Source organism: Petaurus breviceps, unplaced genomic scaffold (assembly GCF_028583685.1).
Source record: "Petaurus breviceps papuanus isolate PSGF00001 unplaced genomic scaffold, PetGlider_PUasm1.0 77, whole genome shotgun sequence".
NCBI classification, from domain to species: Eukaryota; Metazoa; Chordata; class Mammalia; order Diprotodontia; family Petauridae; genus Petaurus; species Petaurus breviceps.
In genome coordinates this window covers 6,663,249-6,687,305 of record NW_027186492.1, presented here as the reverse complement: position 1 = coordinate 6,687,305, position 24,057 = coordinate 6,663,249, and the positions used below count along the sequence as shown (strand labels likewise).

General features: G+C 41.8%; 1 protein-coding gene across 1 annotated transcript in view; it reads right to left on the bottom strand.

Annotated features, from left to right (window-relative positions):
- The window catches only part of TUBGCP4 (tubulin gamma complex component 4), a 29,957-nt gene extending 5,903 nt beyond the window's left edge, over window positions 1–24,054 (bottom strand). Inside the window, exons 1-16 of the mRNA XM_069105878.1 lie at window positions 23,734–24,054; window positions 17,392–17,520; window positions 15,516–15,638; window positions 15,054–15,107; window positions 14,528–14,584; window positions 12,220–12,299; window positions 10,412–10,613; window positions 9,348–9,513; window positions 8,906–9,030; window positions 8,211–8,261; window positions 6,901–7,006; window positions 6,382–6,489; window positions 5,695–5,833; window positions 4,148–4,325; window positions 3,108–3,242; window positions 1,796–1,912 (exon numbers count right to left, since the gene is read on the bottom strand). Coding sequence (XP_068961979.1) covers window positions 1,796–1,912; window positions 3,108–3,242; window positions 4,148–4,325; window positions 5,695–5,833; window positions 6,382–6,489; window positions 6,901–7,006; window positions 8,211–8,261; window positions 8,906–9,030; window positions 9,348–9,513; window positions 10,412–10,613; window positions 12,220–12,299; window positions 14,528–14,584; window positions 15,054–15,107; window positions 15,516–15,638; window positions 17,392–17,520; window positions 23,734–23,811 — 1,848 coding nt within the window. The 5' untranslated portion in view covers window positions 23,812–24,054. The remainder of the gene's footprint in view (window positions 1–1,795; window positions 1,913–3,107; window positions 3,243–4,147; window positions 4,326–5,694; window positions 5,834–6,381; window positions 6,490–6,900; window positions 7,007–8,210; window positions 8,262–8,905; window positions 9,031–9,347; window positions 9,514–10,411; window positions 10,614–12,219; window positions 12,300–14,527; window positions 14,585–15,053; window positions 15,108–15,515; window positions 15,639–17,391; window positions 17,521–23,733) is intronic.
- Window positions 24,055–24,057: the final 3 nt, after the last annotated feature.

The following is a 24,057-nucleotide window of genomic DNA, read 5'->3' as shown; positions in this document are numbered from 1 at the left end:
GCCTGTTTATAGCCTCTGACCACTTGACGACTGGGGGACTTATTCTTGTGAATCTGAAATTTTTCTTTTTCTTTTTTAGAAATATGTCCTTTATCAAAGAAAACTGCTGCAAATATGTTTTTGCATCTCTTTTAATTTTAGCTGCACTGGTTTTGTGTACAATCGTCCTATGATTCTTTCTATCCTTCCCCTCTCCAAAGATCTTAAGGTAATTTCTTCCTTGCTTTTAAAACATGTTTATGATGTCTAAGACACATACTCATTTGGCTAGTACCTTGGCATATTGTGTGAGATGTTTAAACTATATGCTAGTTTCTGCTAGATTGCTTTCCAGTTTTCCCAAGTTTTTGTCAACTAGTGAGTTCTTTCCCTAATAGCTATGTTGTGCTCATTTGCTTCTGTATGTTGTGTACCTATTATGTTCTACTGATCAACCTATTTCTTAACAAGTACCAAATAATTTTGATGACTATTGTTTTGTATCATAGTTTAAGATCTGGTACTGCTAGGCCTGCTTCCTTCCCTCTTTTTTTCACCATTTCCCTTGAGGTTCTTCTTAGCCTTTTATTCTTTCAGATAAATTCTGTTATTATTTTTCTTAGCTTTATAAAGTATTCCTTTGATAGTCTGATTTGAATGGTACTGAGTAAGTAAATTAATTTAGGAAGTAGTCATTTTTATTATGTTGGCTCAGCCCACCCATGAGCAATGAATATTCTCCAATTATTTAGATTTCTCTTAATGTTAAAGAGTATTCTGTAATTGTATTCATATAGTTCTTGTGGGCACCTTAGCAGGTAGATTCTCAAGTATTTTACACATTCTGTAGTTATTTTAAATGAATTTCTCTTTTTATCTCTTCCTCCTGAGTTATGTTGGTAATATGCAGAAATACTAATGATTTCTGTGGGTTTATTTTATATCTTGTAAATCTGTTGAAGTTGTTAATTATTTTAATTAATTCTTCAGTTAACTCTCTAGAGCTTCCTATGTAAACCATTATATCATATACAAAAAGTGATAACGTGTTTCTTCTCTGTCCATGCTTATTCTCTCAGTTTCTTTTTCTTGTCTTATTGCTCTAGCTAGCATTTCTAACATTATATCAAATTGTTAATGGTGAAAATGGACATCCTTGCTTTACCCTTAATTTTATTCAAAGACTTCTAAGTTTATCATTACATATAATGCTGGATTTGGTTATAGATAAATACTATTTATCAAATTAAGGAAAATACATTTATTCCTGTGCTAGTTCCTAGTCTTTTTAACAGGAATGGGTGTTGTATCTTGTCAAAAGCTTTTTCTACATCTTATAAAGTCATATGATTTTTGTCATTATAATTAACATGGTCAATTATGTTTATAATTTTACTAATAGTAAACAAATCTTGCATTCTTGCTATAAATACAATCTGGTCATACTGATATGTTTGTGATATGTTGCTGAAGTCTACTTGTAAATATTTCATTTAAAATTTTTGCACTCTTTTCATTAGACACATCAGTCTGTAGTTTCCTTTTCTCGGTTTTGATGTTTTTTTTTTTAACTTGTCCAATGGGGAAATTTGTTTTGCTCAACTATACGTAATATTTGTTACAAGAGCTTTGTTTTACTTTCTTTTTCATTGGTGGGTGAAGGTGGGAGGGAGAAAGTAGATTTTGGTTAACTGAAATAAAGCAAAATTTAATTTAAAAAAATTCCACAGAAGAGGATAGAAGCTGTCTCTCCAGCTGGCAAGACTGTCTCTATCCAACTCCGTTTTGGCAGAGTTGACTACTCTGCCTGACTTACCTTCACTAGGATACTCAGCTGGGCAGCCCCACGCTCATCTAGAGGCCCCAGATTCTGACTGACCAGTGAGCAGAAACTGTGACAGAGATCTAGGATTTCATTCAGGCAGTGGAACACCTATATTTTAAAAAAAAAGGAAAAGAAGGAAAATGGGCATGTTATGGGGAATGATAGATTAGAGAATTCGGGGTCTTCTATTCCCAAGAATACACCTACAACTAACTTTTCTTCTTGAACTCCAGGCTTACATCTCTGCTGGATATAATTCTAATTTGAATGTCTTTTGATACCTCAAATTCAGGAAGTTTGAAACAGAACTCATTACCTTTAGTTCCTCCAAACTACTTTGCCCTTTAAGATTTCCAATTTCTGTTCACTATCTCCTGAACATGCCACATACTCTATATACCCTGTATGACATGTACAAAATATATCTTTTTTCCTCTCCTTATTTTTCTGCTTCTCTAAGTCTTTCTTCAAGGCCTCGCTTAAGTCCCACTTCTTCCATTAAACCTTCCTCAATTGCCCTAACTCACACCAAGCATTCTAGCATTTACTGGCCATGCCATTTGTTTGGTGCTATAATAACAATACAAGGCAATATATGCTATCTTGTATGCATAGTCTGTCTTCCTAATTACACTGTAATCTCCTTGGGAGGCAAAACAATGCCATTTGGATCTCAAGTGTCTAGTATAGGGCCTTAATGGAGTGGGTGCTAAAGGACTATTTGTTAATGAAGTTATAGTCCCACCATCCTCTCTCCAAAGCAGAACTAAACTCAAACCATCCAAGGCAGGTGACTGATCCTCATGCAGGAGTGGGGAACCTGTGGCCTCCAGGCCTCATGTGGCCTTCTAGGTCCTCAAGTACAGTCTTAAACTTGGACAAAGGCTGCACTCGAAGACCTAGAGGGCCACATGTGTCCTGGAGGCCACAGGTTCCCCATCCCTGTCCTAATGGTTCTCAAGCTTTTTTAGTTCACAGACATCTTTAGCAGAACAAGTATTTCACTCACTCTTACTTTTTATTATTACCATACATACTCACTAAAATTCCTCCTGCTACAGGTAAAGAAGTTTCTGTTTCTTTTGTCTTAGGCTGTTTTCTATTCCTTATGTATTTCAGAAACTTGAATACATATCATCTGTGCTTTCTGTCTTCTATTTATAAATATTGCTAAACACCAACAAAAATGGGGAATAAAGATTTGCTTAATGGAAGTCTGTTGTCTTGTCAACTCAATCAGCATCTAAAGAAAGGGAAGATTTAGGGCTATAAAAATTCAGAAAACCAAAATAGCTCTACTTACAGGTTTCAGCAAAATGAATGACTGAGCCAGCAAGTTGCTCAGGAAGTGGTCATGAGCCAACTGGATGCTCTCAAAATCCCTAGTGGAGTTAATCTGATGGAGAAGCTGGGAGAACTGGGACTCCAGCACATCTACCTGAAGGAGAATCAGAAATAAGTCAAGCAGTCTGTATGACATGGTCACTGTAAGATAGAAAGGGTAGTGAGGTTTCTGAAGAACAAACACAGAAAACTCCCCTGCCCCCAGCTCATCCAATCTCTTCTAAAAGTGCTCCTGGACTGACCAAGAAAGCCCTTGTTATCTGGCATGGCTTTGGTAGGGCAGGCTGAGAAGCTGCTTCAGCCCAGCCTCCTCTGCTTTTAAAGCCCACATTGTAGTTTACATTGATTGACTCAGTTCCATCTTACTAAGATTCAAAGACTTATGGGACACTTCATAAACAGTCAAGCCAAAACTTTAGTGATTCCAAAGATCTGCGATTTCATCCTGAGGATGCTTCTTCCTCCAGTGAATTACACTGCCACCACTCTACACTTTAGCAGACGGTCCTTGTTTGTTTCTGTGACCAAACCAATTCATCAGCTGGCAATCAACCATCTGATGCTAAGCCTCTCCTAACTTAGTGAGGCTGGTTCTTAGACAACAGAAAGTTCTGTCACATGGCCTGACCTGAAAGTTTTATAGTTTGGTAGGATCTGCTAGAGCTTGCACTTTACTGATATCACCTTCAAAAAAACCTCAGGGTCAGTTTCCTGCCACAAAACAGAGGAGGGTTTAGTGTGATGCCAATGTCATCGTATCCACAAGAACTTATGAGGTGCCTTCGTTGTGCTGCTCCTAAGAGATTGTTCGTGCTTGTGGAGCTCCTTATGCCTCATCAATACCATTCCACTATAAAAGTAATCCTAAAAACCACGCCCAATGATACGGCCCATTTTTTTTCTCTCATGAGCATTCACACAGGCAAGAATAAAACATCCCTCCAAGACCTTTCTCATGCCCTTTCATCTCCCATCTACTACTTAACTTTCAGCACAGACCTGAAGATAATATTGAAGATTATCCACCAAGAAGGCCATGTGATTCCGCAGGCGCCACTTAACGGCATCACTCTGGTTAGACTCGAGGTGCTTGCGCTGCATCTGGAGAGCCCAGCAGTGCTGCAGTTCTGCCTGCACTCGTCGCACGCTGAGCAAATACTTGAAGACAACATTGTACCTGGGTCCAAAACAACCACCAAGATTCTAGAATCTTTCATTCCCAGCCACGTCCCCTTCTCCCTCGGTTAAATTCCAGACTCCTAGCCTTTCTCCCTTTTTCTTTCCCATTTTCAAAAAGGACGTGAAGATAGTCAGAGAGGAGCCCTCTTGGCTGGAGGTGAGGTCCTTGTTTCTCTTTCCGGAGGCTCAATTCAATGTATGAGCCTATACCAGGACTTTCCACTTCTACCCTCACGGGAGGCCCTGAAAGCCAAACAACCTCTGCCCCTTCTACCTTTGCTTGGCCAAGTCATGCCAACCAGCATCTGCTTTACAAAGTTCACTGAACTATACAGAGACCATGAAAAGCAACAGGCAACCTGAGGAATGTAAGCCCCTCAAAGGCAGGCATATTTTTCTCACAATCTCTTAGGGCTCAGGATTGCATCATGTGCATGATGAATTCTTAATGATATTTAATGGTTAGCTGTATGAGAGTGATACAACCTTCTCTGAAAAGTAATGAGTTACCAGTCTTCACAAATATCCAAATGGAGGCTGAATTAATCTTTCAGAGAAAGAACTCCTGCCCTGGAAGCAAGGCTATACTAAGATAACTTATAAGGTTCCTTCTAATTCTAGAGTCTGTGACTCTAAACTTTTCATCCCTTCCTATGTCATGACAGCCACTGATGTGGAAAGAAATGTCAAAAAAAAAAAACATACTGAAGACAGGCAACTGGAAGAAGAGCTGATTCCAAGGGGAACTGGAATTATGTGACCTCTCATCTAGGCATGAGTTTTCACAGAAAAAGGAGAAACCTAATTTCCTTAAATTCTAAAATAATCCATGTCTAAACTCACCTTCTCCAAAGAGGTTAAGGACACTTCCAGCATCAAGCTGATTATGCTGGTCACTGCCACTAGAATCTTCCCCCAAATCAATTTCAAAAACAGAGGTAACATGATATATGAGGAAGACTTAGGAGTTTGGAGGCCATTTAGTCCAACCTCCTCATTCAAGAGTTGAGGAAACTAAGGCCCAGGGAGTTTAAGTGACATCATCACAGAGGTAGCCAGGACTCGAATTCAGGTTCAGTGATTCTAAGCTGAGCACTATTTCTACTAAATCATACTACTTCCCCAAGGACTTTGATTCAAAAAGACATCTTTTACCAGGAGTTATCTAAAGAGTTTCAGGTCAGACATCTGCTCATTAAATATAGTGCGGTGGAGATGGCTGGATTCTTGAAGTTGTATCTCCCAGGCCTGCAGACTACTAACAACTGGCAGAAGGCCTCCATCTTCCCTGCCCAGATAATCTCTTGCCTGGAGCACCTAAGATAGTGTTTGCTAGCAAAAAGCTGACAGAGGCCTTGTAAACCTACTTCTCCAGGACAGCAGGAGTGAAGAGAATATGGAGAGGCCACTGCACTTTGTAGGAAAGACCCAGGGCTGCCCAACCTGATGCAGGGGCTTCTCGGGGAGAGGTGTCCCTAGAAGGTGCTTCTCGTGCTTGAGTAACATCTAAGGCAAAAAAAGAAAAAGAAAATGAAGAAACTGCAACCTAATTAAGATAGACAACTTGTTTTGTTAGAAGAAGAATGCACATAACATGAGAGAAAAAAACAGGAGGATGTCTAAAGTATAAGGAGAAAGATACATGGGCAGACAGCAAGGGAAGAAATCATGTGTGTGCAGGCTTCCTGGTAGATCTCAGTGATTATTCTATCGTCTTTAAACATAGAGGCAGCTGGAACAAGACAAGAATTGACCTATCTAACAGAAATACAGCGTGGTATAATGAAAAAATCCTTGCTGGACAAGATAGGTCTGGATTCTAATCCTGGCTCTGCCACTCATGAGTCTGGGCAAATCATGTGACCCCCCCCTGCATCCTTGTTTCTTAATCTTTGAAATGAAGAGGTTGAACTAGAAGATCTCTTAGGACCCTCAGAGTGCTAAAGGTAGAGAACTCTAAGATGAAAACCATGTTAGTCTTTTCAGAGAAGGAAACAGCATCAGGAAAAAGGAGGAACACTGATACGGGATGGAGAGAGAAAGAGAATTAATACCTTTATGTTCTTTTCCATGGTACTCAATTGTCAGGTGGAGCAGAGGGAGGAGGTTGTCATCATCTAACAGTACCTTGTGGGCAGACTGCTGGAAGGCCACATTAACATCTGGCAGAGAGAGAGAAGAGGGAGTAAATAATAGCACTTGGCTATATGACTAAGCCTGGGGGAAATGTACTCCCATCCAACCCTGCCTGCCTATCAGGAACACTATTTGACTTTTGGGTTCAGACCCCATCTTTTCATACAGATACCGTTGGTTATGTGGCTGCTTGTTCCATTAGACAGCTGCAGCCTGATGAGAGCTATCCAGTCACTCTGGAATGGCTCCTCTAGGCAGTGACAGATGGTCAGGAGACTGTCTTTTAACCCCTCAATGGAGAAGCTGAGAGTTGGGCTCTTTAATCAGGGAAAGGCAGTTTGTAACTCAGCCATCCTCTTTTCTGTTGAGTAGACTCAACAGTGTGGTGGGAATGGCACCCCAGGAACATGGAATTTCAGGAAGCAAAGGATACTTACCATGCTCAGTTACTGCAGTGGGGGGTGTCTTTAACATATGCTGGGCTGTGTCAATGAAAGCCTGGAACAGTTCTCCTCGTCCCAGCAGGTAAAAGTCTTTAATGATCTTTGAAAAAAGAATATCAGTATACAACTCAACAATCAGACAAGCCTAGAAATTCCTCACTACCCAGGGAACTGAGTTCAATTCAATTAAAGCCTTCATGAAGCTCCTGTTATGTGTAAGGCACTGTCCAAGGAGATAGGAACACACAGAAGAAAATTAAATTATCCCTACTGTCGAGTAGCTTATAGTCTACTTGGGAGATGTAATATTTACTTAAATAAGTAAAACTGAAGATAAATTAGAGGCAGAAAGCACTGAAGACTGGGCAGATAAACAAAGGCTTCCCTGAGGAAGTGGAACCTGAGTTAAGCCTTGAAGGAAGAAGACAAGGACTCTTGAAAAGCAGAGATGACAAAGGAATGCATTCCAGACATGGGGGAATGGCTCATGTGAAAGGAAAGGGGCTGAAGACGAAGGGTTTAAGAACAGTTACTGAGCACAGAGGGCGGAACACAGAGCTCATGAAAGGGAGTAGTATGAAACAGCACTGGCAAAGTAGATTCCCAGACTGTAGAAAGGCTTTTAAACTAGAGACAAGGAAGAGCTGTCTCCTGAATTTGGACCCAATTAACACACGGATCTGGAGGCAGCATGGCACAGTGGGCAGAGTCAAGAAGACCTGGGTCCAAATCCCTTCTGTGATAAATCCTGGCTGTGTGACCCAGGGAAAGTCGCTCAACCTCTTAGTGCCTCCAGGCAAATTCTCTAAGATAAGATGTTGCAGAGAAGGTACTGATCAGCACTGATAGATTTTTTCCTAGGGAATTTCCCATACCAATGAATTCAGTGCCATTTCCCTCCTGTCTCCAACAGACGGATATGAGATTCTGCCCTTCTAAACAGGCATATTAAGAACTGAAATTTTAGTGATGCTATTAAGCCAGGAAGATGACAGTATGTTTGGTATCTTTACTTGTTGGCAACACAAAGGATAAAATGACAAGAAAATCTGTGTCTATCTCTTTGTCCTATAGTATGGTATATTTGTACAATCATGTTTATATTTACAGAAGCAAATCCTGGAAGGAATTGTTCCTTCAGATGACACCCAGCAATGGGCTACTCATTCTGGGGAAGAGTATACAAGGTCATCTTGTGAATCCAGGGATAGGTTTCCTCCCCAACATCAGGAGAGTTAAGAGAGGCAAAGTCATTTCCCGTTAGCTACATTTTAACAGTAAAAGAAAATAAATGAAACTATTACCTTTAGTTGGCCCAGTAAATCTGACTCTTCTACCATAAGCTTCCACAGATGCTGAGGAAACAAGAACATCAGTGAGATCCCATTTCAAGAACGCCATTACAAAGGGAGATTTGTTATTAAAAAGCTGCCCTATGTTCCACTGAATGGCTCATGAAAGGATACTACATGATCATCACAATAAGTTGTTTACAAAAAACGCTTCTGAAAAACTGATACTAGACCCTGTACATACATGCTAGCAGCAGGAAAGATGAGTTGAGCAGCAGCTTAGCCCTTTATTTTTTTATTCTTTAGTGGAAGACTAAATCTTGTCAAAAGTTACTGTGGAGCAGAAATAGATACACAAAATGCTGAACAGTTCAAATGAAACAAAGATCTTATTTATTGCTTCAACTAAAGAAAACTTTGTGACATGAGAGGGTAAGCCAACTGTGTCTCTTTCACCATGCACGAAGCAAGCAAGGCATTCCATGTCTTGTCCCTCAAGAGACTGAGCTTGATAAGAGGGAAGGATACTTAATGCTGGAGCATTCCTATAACCCAAAGATAGAGAAAAGGTATGGCCTGAGGAATCATTCCTTCATCCTGTGCCAATGCCAGCTATAAGAAACGGTTGCTGTGCTCCATTCTCTATCTTGCCAGGCCAATCCACCCCCTCAAAAACATCTACTGGATCAGATACTTAAAAGGCAAACCTCAGCAACAGTGCTGCGTATCCGGTCCACCACCAGCTCAAAATCCACAAGGCTGAAAAGAGGCTGCTGCTTGAGGCGATGCAGCTCTGCAGCAAAGGTGTCTTCTTGATTCTTTAAAATAGATCCTGTGTATCATGGATAGCAGGAGGAGAGACCCTTGGAGCTATGCTATCAGCAAGGATCTGATTCTTTCATTTGCTGTTGCAGAGAATCTAACTACCCAGGGTCTAGTAAATAGAGGGCAAAAAGTTTTACTCTTAACCACTGGTGCCACTTCATTTGTTTTGAAGATTTCTGACAAGCATCATGGTTTCCTCTTACAATATTTATCTCAGAATATGATGTGCTACACTGATCACTACCTTGGTCCATGAGGCAATGGGCAATAAACGCTGCTCTTGACCAGCTTTTGGGGATGAGATATTAGGACAGGACTGCCTACCTTTTCTGGTCAGATTCACATTCTGATTCTCAAACATCTGTACAGACTCTCCTACAAACAGGATTTTTTCAGCAACTCTCACTGGAATATAGGAAGGAAGTATTTCCACCCGAAGGGAAAACTGCTTCAGGGACGGGGCCAGCATGTTCTCCTCCTCAATCAGGCGCTAGGCAAGGCGATAGGGAGTGACAAAGGAAACAAGAAAGTATACAGTAACTCCATTTATCTCTATCCTTTATGTTCCATAGTTAATATATTTGGACAATAGGGACTTTAAACCCAGGGATGTACAACCCCTACCTGCCATAAATTGCCAAGTGTATACTGTGTTTGCAAGGAAGTAGTCTAGCCTAGCGGAAAGAACAGCAGACAGGAGAGCTACAACACATGAGTGTTCTGGTTCTAGTATTGCCATTAACTAGTTATGGGGCTCTGGCTAAGTCATTCAACTGCTCTCAGTCTTGGTTTCTTCATCTGTAAATTGAGAAGATTGGACTAGACCTGTGAAGTCCTAAAAAAAAATCCTAAAATCCTATTATGCTCAGTTTCAAGAATTTATGATTCTTATGTTATGTACTGGCATCTATATAGGATTTTGTGAATCCTAATTAAGATCCTGAGCGGAATCTCACCAGGGAGACCCAGCTTAAGGAGCACACAGGTGCTGCCCACTTCCTAACATGTGTTAGTTTGGTAAGAGGAGGGCCTCACAACTGCCCAGTCTAATGGATTATCATAGACTCATAGATCTGGAGCTGGAAGGGAACTTAAAGTCATCAAATCCAACCTCATTTTATAGATGAGGAAAATAGGGCCTAGGGAGGTCAAGTCTGGACCTAGACAAAGAAGCAAAGGAGGTGGAAGGTTGCACTCAGGCCCTCTAGGGATGCCAGCTTCAGTGCTCTTTCCCATGCATCCATCCCAAAGACAAATATTGGGAGGGACAGGTTTTGAAGAAAGTGGCTGTGACCACACTGAGGTGGCAGGCTCGGGAGAAGCTCATCGGAGAGGGCTCAAGAGTCAATATCTGGTGGAATGTACTTTACTTCCCATCAAATCCTCACCAGATCCTGAAGTTCTCGTAATTGCTTCCCCGTTAGGCCCCCAATGCCCAGGTCCTCCTCCTCCTCCTCCAGCTGAGTAGAGACAAGACCAGAAGATGGACCCTGTTTAATAAAGAACTCTTCATGTTGATCCAAGAGCAGGCCATGTAGCATCCAGGCAGAAAGCTGCTTGTACATGACCCCATGGCACACAGCCAAGATCCTAAGTGGAGAAAGGGTAAGAAAGATCAATGCCATAAAACCCCTTGCAGAGACTGTTCAAAACCCATAAACAAACAGGCCATTCTGGTACATTACTAGAGGGTAGTGGCTAAGATCTGAATAAGAATTTGGTGAGTCACAAGGGAAATTGTCCATTGCACTAAAAATAATGATTCCATTTTTATTCATATCTTTTTGGATTTACTCAGTCATTCAATTTCTCATAATTAAAGTTCACATATTAAAGTTTAAGATGTTCTTCAGCTATTTTGACAGCTTCTTTCAGAAAAGAAGTATTTTCATGTTGTTTTTTCTCACCCTCTGCAAGAGTTTCAGAGCAGAAAATCCCTGCTAAGATGAAATGAGATGAGCTTAGAGAAGTCTGTTTTTCTGATAGCAAAAGCAGTTTGCTCATTTTCTCTTGTTTCAACAAGAAGGAAGGGAACGGCTTTGAAAAGGGAGGAATGATTCAGAAATGTAGCATTACCAAAAAAAAAACCATGGAAATAGGAGATTAAACACCTTCTACAGAACTATCTGAAGCATTTCCAAAGCCTTCTTGTGCAATAAACAAATATGAGAATTAGAAGGGAACTCGATCATGGAGTCCAATCTTCCACCACCCAGTACTGAAGCTTAACTTCAAGTTTTAAAGAGGGTAAAATAAAATGGGAAACATGAATTACTCCCTATCACCTCTGGGATCAAATATAAAACTCTCTGTTCAGCCCCTCCTTACCTTTGGGGTCTTCTTATACCCTCCTCTCCATATACTTTACAATCCAGCAGCTCCTGCCTTCTTGACAGCCCTCTCCTAACTCCACACCTTGTTACAGGCTGTCCAGTGCCTGAAAGGCTCTTCCTTCTCCCCTCAACATGTTGGCTTCCTTGGCTTATTTCAGGACTCACCTCAAATACCACCTCTACTGGGGGCCCTTCCTGGTCCCTCCCCATTACCAGTGGCTTTCCTCTGAGATTATGTTCCAACTACTCTATATAAACAATATCTTATATGTAAGTAGTTGTTTAGAAGTTATTTCTCCCATTAGAAAAGTGAGATCCTTGAGGGTAGGGAATGTATTTTTGCCCTTTTTTGTATTTTTAAGTCTAGCAAAGAGTCTGGCAGACAGTAAACATTTAATAAAATGCCTCTTGATTTAATGACTGAAAACAGCAATTCTTTTCAAGGATCTACTCAAATATAGCCAAGCAAAACCCATATAACAGTGATTCCCTAAGGATGATGAGATCTGAAAATCAGAGGGACCTCAAAGTCATACATGGTACTTCACTCTCCTTTATGTAGAACCACCCTGGAATCTTCTTTATCAGCTGGCATCCTGGCCCCTCCTACTTTGGTCATACAGACCCATCTGCTCAGTGTTAGCTTTCCTGAACCATCTATTACTATTTTGGAGATGTTTTAGACCATATGCAAATAAAATGTTCTTAACGAACTGTCAATCCTATTTAAGTTTTTGTGACTTGCCTCAGACACTTAACACTTAGTAGCTGTGTGACCTTGGGGCAAGTCACTTAACCCCAATTGCCCTGCCTTACCCCCTCCAAAAAGCAAAAAAAAAAACAAAACTGTTTTCATGACTTACTTTTCTAGTGCACTGCGTACAGGAGGCAGTCCCCCACAGCTGTATTTGTAGACGGTTTCCAAGATCTGACAGCCATGAATCTGTGGAAAAGATAAACTTATAAAAATTATATAGTGTCTGTTGCAGAAGTTTAAATTTTACATTCAATTATAATTGGTCCAGGAGGGCCCTATCTAATCAATTCCAGTGGCCCATCCATAACTTTGCCCTTTCCTACCTTTTGCATTTCAACAACGACGCCTCCCCCCCACTAAAACACACACACACACACACACACACACACACACACACACACACCCAATGACACTGGCCTCACTGCTGACACTCTGTCCCTGGACTTCAGGTATATTCCCTGGCCATCACCCAAGCCTGGAATTCTTTCCTCCTCACCTCTGCTTCCTATTTTCCTGGATCCCTCAAGTTTCAGCTAAAGTTCCCCCTTCTGCAAGAAGGCTTTCTGATTCCCCACATTTCCAGATGCTACCAGCTACATAATTCCATGGAGTTTCATAAGAGTGGCTGAGCAGGGTCAGTCAATCTCCTCTTGAGCTAGATTTGCCTATTATCTTACTGTGGAAGAAGGTAGAACTTCTCCAGAAAGATACTGCACAGGAATGCTTAACTGTTCAGAAAACTACAGGTTCTAGATTCATCAGTCAAGAGTGAATATATTAATTCAGAAGTGGAAACACTACTACTATTGGTACCCCTGCTAGCTCTTTCTACGAGGGAGATTTTATCTTCGCTTCTGTAGCCAGATAAGTCAACACAGACATAACTCTCTTTCAAATGAGCAAAGTGAAATCCGTTGAAACGTGCAAATCTTTTCAATTTATGCTGAACCTCAGACCACAGCATTCCTAGGCTCATCCTCGAAAGGTGGGACAGTGACCCACCAGCTCTTCTTGGATTTTCCACTCTCCTTTCCCAATTAAAATGCTAACATGGGAAAGGAAAGGGAACTTAATCTGTCTAGTAACTCCATTCACATGGTAGTTTTCTTCTCATTTGCTATCACAGTGGGGAGAAGGGGGTATAAGGAAGCTGCAAGGATAGAGAGATCCATGAAGAAGTAACTTCCACACAAGGCTTGCAGGAATGGAGGGGATTCACATAAACAACTCACTTTGGAATGTGGCTGGGTATGTGTCTACACAACACAAAATGAAGTGAAGGGCTGGCAACTATTTGCAACAAAGTAGGAAGCCAAAAAAATTAGATACTTCAACCTCTTTGCTATGATTACCTCTATCTGGCACTGGGTCCTACCTTCATGTTCAATTCTTTGGCCTGAATTATCTGCTTGGGCTTTCTCCCTGATCAGCTTAGCTGAAGACGTGGCAATTATTTACTTTGTTCTGTGTTGTGTATGTGTAAGAGAGACAGACAAAAAGACCAGAGAGGGAGAGGGGAGAGAAAAAGAAAAGGGAGAGAGGTAGGGAGCCCACAGTCATTAATATTAATATATATATATATATATATATATATATATATATTACATCTGTATGACGTTTACAAAGGTCTCATTAAATATCTATGGGGTTAGGTGTATGTAGAGGAAGGGAAAGAGATAGGAATGTGTCATATGCAACCAACTGTCTCACTGCAAATTTTTTAAAATGCTGTGGATGAATTTGTAAAAGTTATACTACTTTCAAGGTTGCCTCCTGTGATTGACTGTTGTTTTTTTTTTTTTGCTTTTTGGAGGGGGGAAGAAAGGGTAATTGAGGTTAAGTGACTTGCCCAAGGTCACACAGCTAGTAAGTGTTAAGCATCTGAGGCCGGATTTGAACTCAGGTCCTCCTCATTCCAGCACCGGTGCTCTATTCACTCCGCCATCTAGCTGTCCTAATTGACTATTCTTATAACAACTCAACAGAAAAGGACTCATTTAAATCAGGGAGCCAGCCAGCAGGTACTTTTCCTAACTTCACCAGGTAATCTACTCAGTATTTGATGATTTCAGAGTTACTAGCTCAGATTCCAAATGGCAACAGTCTCCTAGAATATTTGGAATAAATTTTTCCATGAGAATAATAACGGCAACAACAAGAATAAAAAGTACATTTAACAAACAAAATTAGGTGAATGGCTTAGGCACAGTGATTTCTTAATACTGAAGCATAACTCTGAGGAAAAAGCTCCATGCTCCCATCAATGATTAATATGTACCTTTCCTTTCCTTTCCTTCTCAGACCTAATTTCATGGTTCCCCCAAACACATCAGTTTGAAAAAAATCCATGTAGTACAAATCACTAAGCACAATGAACTACTAGCATTATTAACCAGAACAAAAGAAGTGCTTACCTTCTGACTCTTAATCTGTTCAACAACAACCATCACTGAGGGGAAAAGAAGCTGGAACTACAAAGCAAAGCAAAAGCTAATTAAGAGGGCAGGCAACCAAATATAAGAGGAGTATAAACATAAACTCAGGAAATGGTGGCATTTCTGAATGAGGACAAAGATATCAAATCCACCCAGAAGAGGCAAAAAAGGGTCTACTGTTCTAAGCCTATCCCAGCTTCCATGGTGGTAGGCAGGGTGAGGAAGGTAGATAGAAACACCTATTTTAGAGGCTGGCAGCATAGTTAATATGACATCAACATGGATAACTTTATTGCCAAACATTGAGACAATTTATCTTTAGAATTCATGATATAATGCTGATACAGTAAAGCAGATTAAATGTACAAAATATAAAATTTTAGACTGAAATTCTGAATCTAGAAGTAGGGAGTTTTTCTAAATACCAGATTACTCAAATATAGCCTAAAAGACTGAGAGAATAGGTTAAAAGAATCCAAGATAGTCCATTATCTATAAAGCATACCTGATCCAAGGAGTAATTGACATGTGATATAGAAAGGTGAGGGTCAGCGAGAAACTGCAATAAAAAAAAATATAATTAGAAAAATGTCATCTCAAAAAGTTTCTTACCCATGGTCTAAACACTAGCAGGGGAGAGAGAAAGAATGGACCTTGTGGTAATGAGTGCTTTTAGGTTCCCACAGAGGAATAGGGAAAGTGATACAGGTCATTAAAAACTGAAGACAAGACTTTCAATACCCTGAGATCCTCTGACATACACAGGCAGTTTCTTTAATCATTTTATGAGCAATGGCAGAGAGCTTATAGTGTTCTACAGTGCCCATTAAAGACATTTTCCATCCCCGAAACCCTGATTAAAGGAGACACAGAATCAGGGGACATTTCCTTTCCAAGGATGTGGACTAGCAAGGGAATTGGGGGACTCAGGGGTGCTATCTCCTGTTTTACCTCTTTTCTACCTCACCTCTTGCTCTAAATCAAGCAGTGCTTGACGATATGGCTGCAGGATTGAGTCCAGACCCGTGCAGAAGGCCCGCAAATAAATTCCATGTAATCCACCCTGGCCTTGCTGGGACAGATGGTGATCCTGAAATTAAATAAAGCCAAATTAAATTAGCTCCAGTGTTGGGACTTGCCAATCAAGTGCTGACCCTGGAGTCACAAAATCCTGAGTTCAATCATGGTTTCAAGGTACTTCCTAGCCATGTAACCCTGGACATGTAAAATTTCCTGTCTATCTCAGTTTCATTTTTAAAATGGGGATAATAATAGCACCTACTTCCCAGAGTAGTTGTGAGGACCAATTGAGATAATATTTGTAAAGTACTTTGCAACACCTTTAAGTATTATGCAAATGCTATTATTTTTGTTGCTATTATGTCATCATTGGTTGTACTGTTAATGCCTGAATAGCTGTGTCAGTAAGAAGAAAAAACTTACAAAATAGTGCAGGAAATAGTTTGTCCATTTATATTGTTGGACCACAGATTTCAACTGGCAAGAGTCCAGTCCAACTTTCTCACTTCAGAAATGAGGAGAAGGTTCAGAGAGGTTAAGTGATCTGAGCAATGTCACAGAGGTCATAGGAGGTAGAACTTGGGACTGAGCCCAGATTTGGTGTAGTGTGGAGCACCAGTCTTACGACAGAAACCGAACTCCAGCCCTCACTCCAACACTGATTAGGTGAGCAACCTGAAACAAAGTCATCTCACTTCTCTGAGCTTGAGTTTACTTATCTGTAAAATGGGAATAATACATTTATACTCCCTACCTCAAGGGATGTTGTGAGAAAAGCACTTTGTAAATGTTTAAATCAGTGTGACTCCCAATTCCTGTTCCCACCTTCGAAGCTGACATCATGTTTATTTTAAGCCTGAATCTTTTTACCCTGTGCCATAAGGAAGAATAAAGCATTCTGATGCAAAAAGAAAAAGGAAAGAATTCCTCCTCTGTTGAAAAAAACCCATCTTCCTCGAGAACCACTGGCTTTGCAGAACCCAGATTTTTAACTCAAACTTGAGCCAGACGTCTAAGTTTGAAACAAGCCTACAGCTCCCTTTTTTCCCTTTCTCATGTCTAATATAATGCCCCTCACAGACGGATGTTTTTCTGAGAACACAGAGGTTCTGTGGAACTGTTACAAAGGAAATATGTGACAGAACCAGATCCCCATCCAGCACTCTTCCCATCATATGATGCTGATTCTTAAGCTGTAGAACAAAAACTCCCAGCAGTTACAGGAAAAGACAATCCAAATCACAAGACACATTTGTAAATAACCTTAGGTGAATTCCATCTTCCACAGGACTCTTTCTATAATTCATCATATGGATCGGTTATACTTCTAGGAAGCAATGAATTGAAATCACAGAGAAGCAAGTTTATGCTTGATATCAGGAAAAAAACTTCCTAATACTTACCAGGGATGGGGAACCTGTGGCCTTGAGGTCCTCAAGTTTGGCCCTTTGACTGAATCCAAACTTCACAGAACAAACCCCCCTTGATAAAAAGGATTTGTTCTGTAAAACTTGGAATCAGTCAAAAGGCTGCACCTGAGGTGTTCAAAGGCCACAGGTACCTTGGGGATGCAGGTTCCTCACTCCTGACTCAGACCTACCCAAGCAGGAAAACCTCAAGAAGCAATGAATTCTTCCCCATGAGGGGTCTTCAAGGACTACTTGTTAGGGTTGTTTGTAGTGAGGTCCTGCTGTCACTCTTATTAACGCTGTTAATAATACTATTATATTAATACTTGGCATTGTTCTGACCCTGAAAGCAACTGTGTGAAAAGACCAGCACTGTCCTCCCGGGGGTCACATTCCCAGGCAGCGGCTACCCACCTGTTGTTGCACATGACCTGTATACTGCTCAATGAATTCTGTGAAGCGGATATAGTCTGTGCCAAGTCGGCAGAGCCGATTCAGGACGCTGGTCTCGCTGGGATGAAGAAACGGAAAGTCCTGCGACACCTACGAAAGTAGCAACAGCACTAAGGACTCGGATGCCTCAGCTTCATTTGGCTCCCTCCCTAAGGATGCTCCAAATGCTTTACAATAATGATGGGATGCTTTCCTTCCAATGTCTTATGATCATATTTTTTTCTCCTCATTCTGTCTTTTGTGAGGTGGATTTATTAGAAGAAGTTTGTGAAGCATAACTATTTCTAAATTACTAGTGACTTTCTAAAGTGATTACAACAAATTCATTAAAGATTGTAAAAAACTGAGGGTTTTTTGGTCCATATAAATATCACTTAAAAGAAAATAGTTGGGGTACATAGGTGGCGCAGTGAATAGAACACTGACCCTGGAGTCAGGAGGACCTGAGTTCAAATCTGCCCTCAGACACTTAACACTTACTAGCCATGTGACTTCGGGCAAGCCACTTAACCCAAATTACCCTACCTTCCCCACTCCAGAAAAGCAAAAAAAAAAAAAAAAAAGGAAATAGTATGTTTATTTTATTTTATTTTTTTTAAGCAATCAGAGTTAAGTAACTTGCTCAAGATTACACGGTCAATTATTTCTGGGTGTGGTGCTGAGTATCTGAGCCTGGATTTGATCCAGGTCATCCCGACACTGGGGCCGGTGCTCTTACTTGCTGAGCCACCTGGCTGCCCCTAAGCAATAGGAGTTAAGTAACTTCCTCAAGGTTACATGGCCAGGTGTTTCTGGGTGAGTGCTAAGTGTCTGAGCCCGGGATTCAATCTCCAGGTCTTCTCAACACTGGAGCCGGTGCTCTTACTCACTGTGCTACCTGGATGTACTGTTTAGTTCTAAAAAATGTCTCATTCCATATTTTGAATCTATCACCTGAATGGATTTACATAATCTGGGAGGGGGGAAAGAAAGTTAAGTAACAAGCAATTGCCTTTGCCTTCCTGATTCCTTCAGCCTTGCCACTTTTAACATTCCACCACAGAATAAACACTTATTAAGCACCTTCTGTGTGCACAGTACTGTGCTAGTGACTGTAGGGGATATAAAGAGGCACAACCACATACACACATGAAAACTTAAAAAAAAACAAACCTCAAATTGAGAGACAATACAAGACGATACTGCGAGGAAATTAAACAAAAAACAAATAAAAGCATTCTCCTTTTCTCAAACCCTATCACTTCACAAAATACCAAAGATGAGAGAGCCTATAAATAGGACTTATCTTTCTAAGCTGCTAAATTTGAAAAGTTTAGGGAAAAAAATCCACCCAAACCAAAGGTTCAACACCAAAAATTCAAGAACGAAGAGGAAGAACAATGCCAACACCTCCCCTCTTGGCTGAGCTCTTCATTTTAACAATCATTTTCCAAGCACCTCTGGCACAGGCACTGTGGATACCAGGACAAAAATGCAACTACTTCTGCCCTTAAGGAGTTTACATCATAGTGAGGGATACAGGTAAGTAAATACAAAACATATGCAAAGTAATGGTGGGAGAGGAGAGGCGGGAGGTTATCAACAAGTGGGGAAATGAGAAGAGCTCATCTTCTGAGCTGAAGCTTGAAGAAAGCCAGGGGTCCTAAGAAGCAAAATGAAAAAGAAGAGCTTTTCAGGCATGGGGCACAGCCTGGGCAAAGACAAAGAGAGAGGAGATGGGGTGTCCTCTACCAGGAATAAAAAGAACCCAGTATAGATGGAACATTTAGTACATAAAGGAAAGTAATGTGCAACTCTAGTGCAAAAACAAGCTGGAGCCAAACTGGGAAGGGCTTTAATGTATCTCTGCCCCCTCGTCCTTTCCCCCACCAAAAAAAAAAAACAAAACAAAAATGTGAATATTTTTCTAGTTCAAATCAGTCACCATTAAAACCTCCTGAGTAGAGGAGACATATGTTTTAAGAACATTACTTTTGGGGTGGCCAGGTGGCACAGTAAGAGCACCGGCCCAGGAGTTGGGAGGACCCGGGATCGGTTTCAGCCTCAGATACTTAACACCCACACAAAAAAATCTGGCTGCGTAACCCTGAGCAAGTTACCCCAATTGCTTTATTAAAAAAAAAAAAAAGAACATTACTTTGGTAGCTCTGTGGAGAGCAGACTGAAGAAGGGGGAGCCTATAAGGGGAACAATTAGAAAAGGCATGCACTGGTGAATTTGTATTTGATTTCAGAGGCAAAAGGGAGCCATTAAAGCTTCCTGAGCAGAAGAGTGGCATGGTTAAACCTATTCTTTAAAGATATTACTTTGGCAGCTCTAAGAAGAATAGACAGAAAAAAAAGGGAGAAACCTGAGGTAGGGAACACAAATCAGAGGCTACAACAATAGTCCAAGTGAGAGGTGATGAGGGCCTAAATTAGGATAGCTACCATGAGAGGAGAGAGAGGGATGTAGGTGAGAAATGTTGCGGAGGCAGAAGAGGTATGGCTTAGCAACAGACTGACAGAGATGCGGCACTGGAGCTCAGGACCGAGGAGAGGGCTATACTGTAGGGTGGAGAATTATCTGCCAAGAGATAAGAGTTGGGCCCATGGGAGCAAGAGGTGAACACTGTCCAAGTATAGAAGTAAAGAAGAGGGTCCATGGGGTTGGCTAGGTAGCACAGTTAACAGAGCACAGGGCGTGGAGTCAGAAGGACCTGAGTTCAAATCGGGCTTCCGACACTTAACACAAAAACTAGTCATGTGACCTTGGGCAAGTCACTTAACCCCAACTGCCCTCCAAAAAGCAAAAAAAAAAAAGGGTCCAGGACACAGCACTGGGGCATGACATGCACAGTTTAAGGTAGGATGTGGATGATGATCCTGCAAAGAGTCTGAGAAGGACAGGGAGAGTAGGGAGGAAGAGAAGTAGGACAGAACAATGTCATGCAAACCCAGAGATGGGAAAGTATTCAGAAAGAGGAGGCAGTCAATGGTATAAATCATTGCAGAGAAGTCAAGAATGATGAGGACTGAGAAAAGATAACTGGAATTAACAATGCAGAGATCACTGGTAATCTTAGAGACAGCAGCATCAGCCAAGCAGTGAGGACAGAAGCAAGGATGCTGGAGGCTGAAAGGTATGTGGGAAATGAGACAGCGGAAGGCAATGAGTGTAGATAGCTTTTGCTAGAAGTTTAACAGAAAAGAGCTGGCATATTTGTGGGGCATCAGGGAAGGAGCCAGTGCACAGGGAGAGACTAGAAATTTGGGAGAGCAAGAGGATATCTGAAAGAAAAAGCTCCCAGAGGAGATGGGAGTAGAGGTGATGAAAGGTACACGTAGAAAAGGGGTCCTTCATTTTACTGTGTCATGGACTCTTTTGGAAGATCATGTCTGGCGAAGCCTAAAGACCACTTCTCAGAATAAAGTTGACAAATACGCAAAATAAAAAGCACAGGATTGCAAAGTGAACTAATTATATTGAATATGTTATCAAACTATTAAAAAACCAAATTCATGGACCCCAAATTAAGAATCTCTGAAGTAGAGGATTTGGCATTGGTAAAGAGAAGGGTCATTTCTTCCTCCCTGACTAATGCAAAGGAAAGGCTAACACTGAGATGATCTGAAGTATATAACAGATGAGAAGGGGAAAACTCATGATGGACAGCCCCCATATTTTAGTGCAGTGTTGAGACCTCCTGTTTAGAGGGAGCAGGGAAGGGGTGGTAGAGAAGTGCAACAGAAGGTCAATCAGAGAAGACGCAGCAAGCAGAAGTGAAGGCCCAGCTAAGATCAGGTAACATCCATTAGTGCAAAACCTCATCATCAGTGTTGGGACTTCCTCTAGCAGCATTCATTAGCATGCAAGTAGGAGCACACAATCAATCAGCAAGTATTCATTAAGTTTTCACTTGGCATTGTGCTAAGCAAAGAAAAACAGTCTTTGACCTCGAGGATCTAAGTATTCCACTGGGAAGATAGAACATATTTGCATACAAGTAAATATAAAACGTATACAATATAATTTTTCAAGGGGAACACTAGCAGTTGGGGGCAGGAAGTATAAAGGAGGAAAGACCTCATGCAGGTGATGGCACTTAAGAGGCATAAGGGAGGAGGGAAAGCCTCCAGGAATAGGGGACAGCCTGTGCCAGGCACAGATAGGGGAAAAAGAATTTCATGGGGTTCAGTTTGGCTGGAACAGAGTGCATAAAGGGCAGTCATGTATAATCATTCTGGAGTCAGATTGTGAGAGTGTTCAATGCCAAATGGAGAAGTTTGATCCTAGAGCCAAGTGAGAGCTATGAATGCTTCTTGAAGAGGAGTATCAGATCTGTGTTTTTGAGAGAGAACTCTGTGGAAGATGGATTAAAGAGGAAGCTTTTGTAATAACCTAAGTGAAAAGGTAATGAGAGCCTGAACTGAACTGGTTTGGGAGTGAATAGAAAGAGATGGATGTGAGAGAAGTAGAGGGAGAACCAAGTGATTAGACAGAGACTGAGGGAGAAGGAAGAGTGAAGGCTGGATCTGGGGGGGTTGTGAACCTGAGTGATTGGAGACACGATGGTGCTTTGGATAGGAATTGGGAAGTTAGGAGGAAGGGGCAGATTTAGGGTTGAAGCTGAGGGTTTTTTTGGACATGATGAGTTTGAAATGCCTATAGGACATCTGGTTTAACATATCTAATGGGCAATGTGTGATGTGTCTATGCAGGAAAAGAGAAAGACCTTAATTAAGGCTGGATATATAGAAATGATGTCATCAGCACAGAGATGATAATTAAACCCCTGGAAGTTCATGAGGTCACCAAGAAAGAACAGAGAAAGACCAGAGGGCACGGGCATACCTACATTTAGGGATCATGATGTGATGATGAGGAATCTGAGGAGTGGTCAGACATGTAGACAGAAGCCAGTCAGGTAGGAAGAAAAAAATATTATAAAAACTGAAAGAGAGATGAGAGTGTCCAGGAGCTGGAGGGGTGGGAGTGTGTGTAAAACGTCAAATACTGAAGAGAGGTTCCTAAAGGACAGCTGATAAAAGGTCACTGGATTTGTCAATAAAGAGATCACTGGTAACTTTAAAAGAGTATAATTTCAGCTGAATGATGAGGGGAGAAGACACATTGCAAAGGGTGAGGAATGAAGAGAGGAAAAATGTAAGTAGAGCATAGGCAGCTTTTTTCTAGAAGTTTGTCAAAGGAGACAAACAGAATCCTATTGACAGAATAAGACGAGTTTGAGGCTATGATTGGGTCAAGTGATTTTAAGGATAGAAAAGACATGGATGTGTAAAGCAGGGAAAAAAGACACATGCAGGAGCTGAGAAGGAAGATACTAATATTAATCCTGCCTAGGATGCAGTTTGGAAAGGGATGAGTAGTGAGAGGACAAGGGGGCAGAGAATTCAAAGGCAGAGGAGCATGTAAAGTGAATACGTTAATTACAGGGTCAAGATTTTGAAGAGAGGGAAGTGAAGCAGTGAGGGCTTGGGGGAACAAGGAGAAGGCCTGCCTGAAGGGGTGAAGATTAGGTGAAAGGCCAGCTTGAGTTTAGGAGGGGTGAGAGGCACAGGGAAAGATGGAAAGATAGGGAGTTACAGTCAAAAAGAATGCAGAATTCCAGAGTTAGGGATTGTGGAGGTGGAACCCCTGTGTATGCCAATGCAATTGAGAGTATCCTTATATGTGGTTTCAATGAAATAGAGGTGCAGATCATGGAATTTCATGTCTTCTGGACCTGTTTCCCCATCTTTAAGAAGTTTCATTAACCTAAGCTTTTTCCGAAGTGGTTATATTAAAAATAATGCTGGATTTGTGATTAGATCTTCGCTGAAATCTGACTCTTCGTGAACCCATTTGGGATTTTCTTAACAAAGATACTGGAGTGTTTGCCATTTCCTTCTCCAGCTCATTTTACAGATGAGGAAACTGAGGCAAACAGGGTGAAGTGACAGCGCCAAGTGTCCGAGACCTTTTAATTCTACCTTTGCCATTCCCTTCAGCCCCTCCAGCCTAGGCCCCTTCCTCTTCCTCACGGTCCCCGGCAGCCTCGGCCCCTCCTCTCCCCACCTCCATTCTGCACTTGAGGCCGGTCCTCCGACCCTCTTCCCGCCTTTTCCAGGCCCCGCCCTCCACTCCTCTACCAAAAGCCCCGAGGTCCGCCACCGCTCTCTAGTCCCAGGGTCCCGCCCCTCTACTCTCCTTACCCCGCCAGGTCCCGCCCCGGCCCCAAACACTTGCACTTTTAGCTCCGCCCCTAGCTTTCACTCCTTCAGTCCGAGTTCCAATTAGCGCTCCTTTTAGGATGAACCATACCTGGAGGCCGCTCCGCTTGTTCCAGGTGAAGATGGCACCCGGGTACCCGCTCAAAGCCAAGAGCAATTCGTGGATCATCCCCACGGCCGGCAGCGGGCGGCGAAGACAGCGTCCGTCGGCGCGAGCTCCACCGGCCCTCGGGGAGGAGCACCGCTCCAGCCGCGGTGCGCAAGGCTCGCTGGGGAGTGTAGTTCCGGTCAAACCAACTAGCCGGGAAAGACAATTTCTTCGGGAGGAAGAGAAAAAGGCACTGGTCAGCGCGAGGGCTTCCTTTTCCCCGCCAGTGGAATCCCGGAAGTGTTAACGCAGATAGGTCTAATTGAC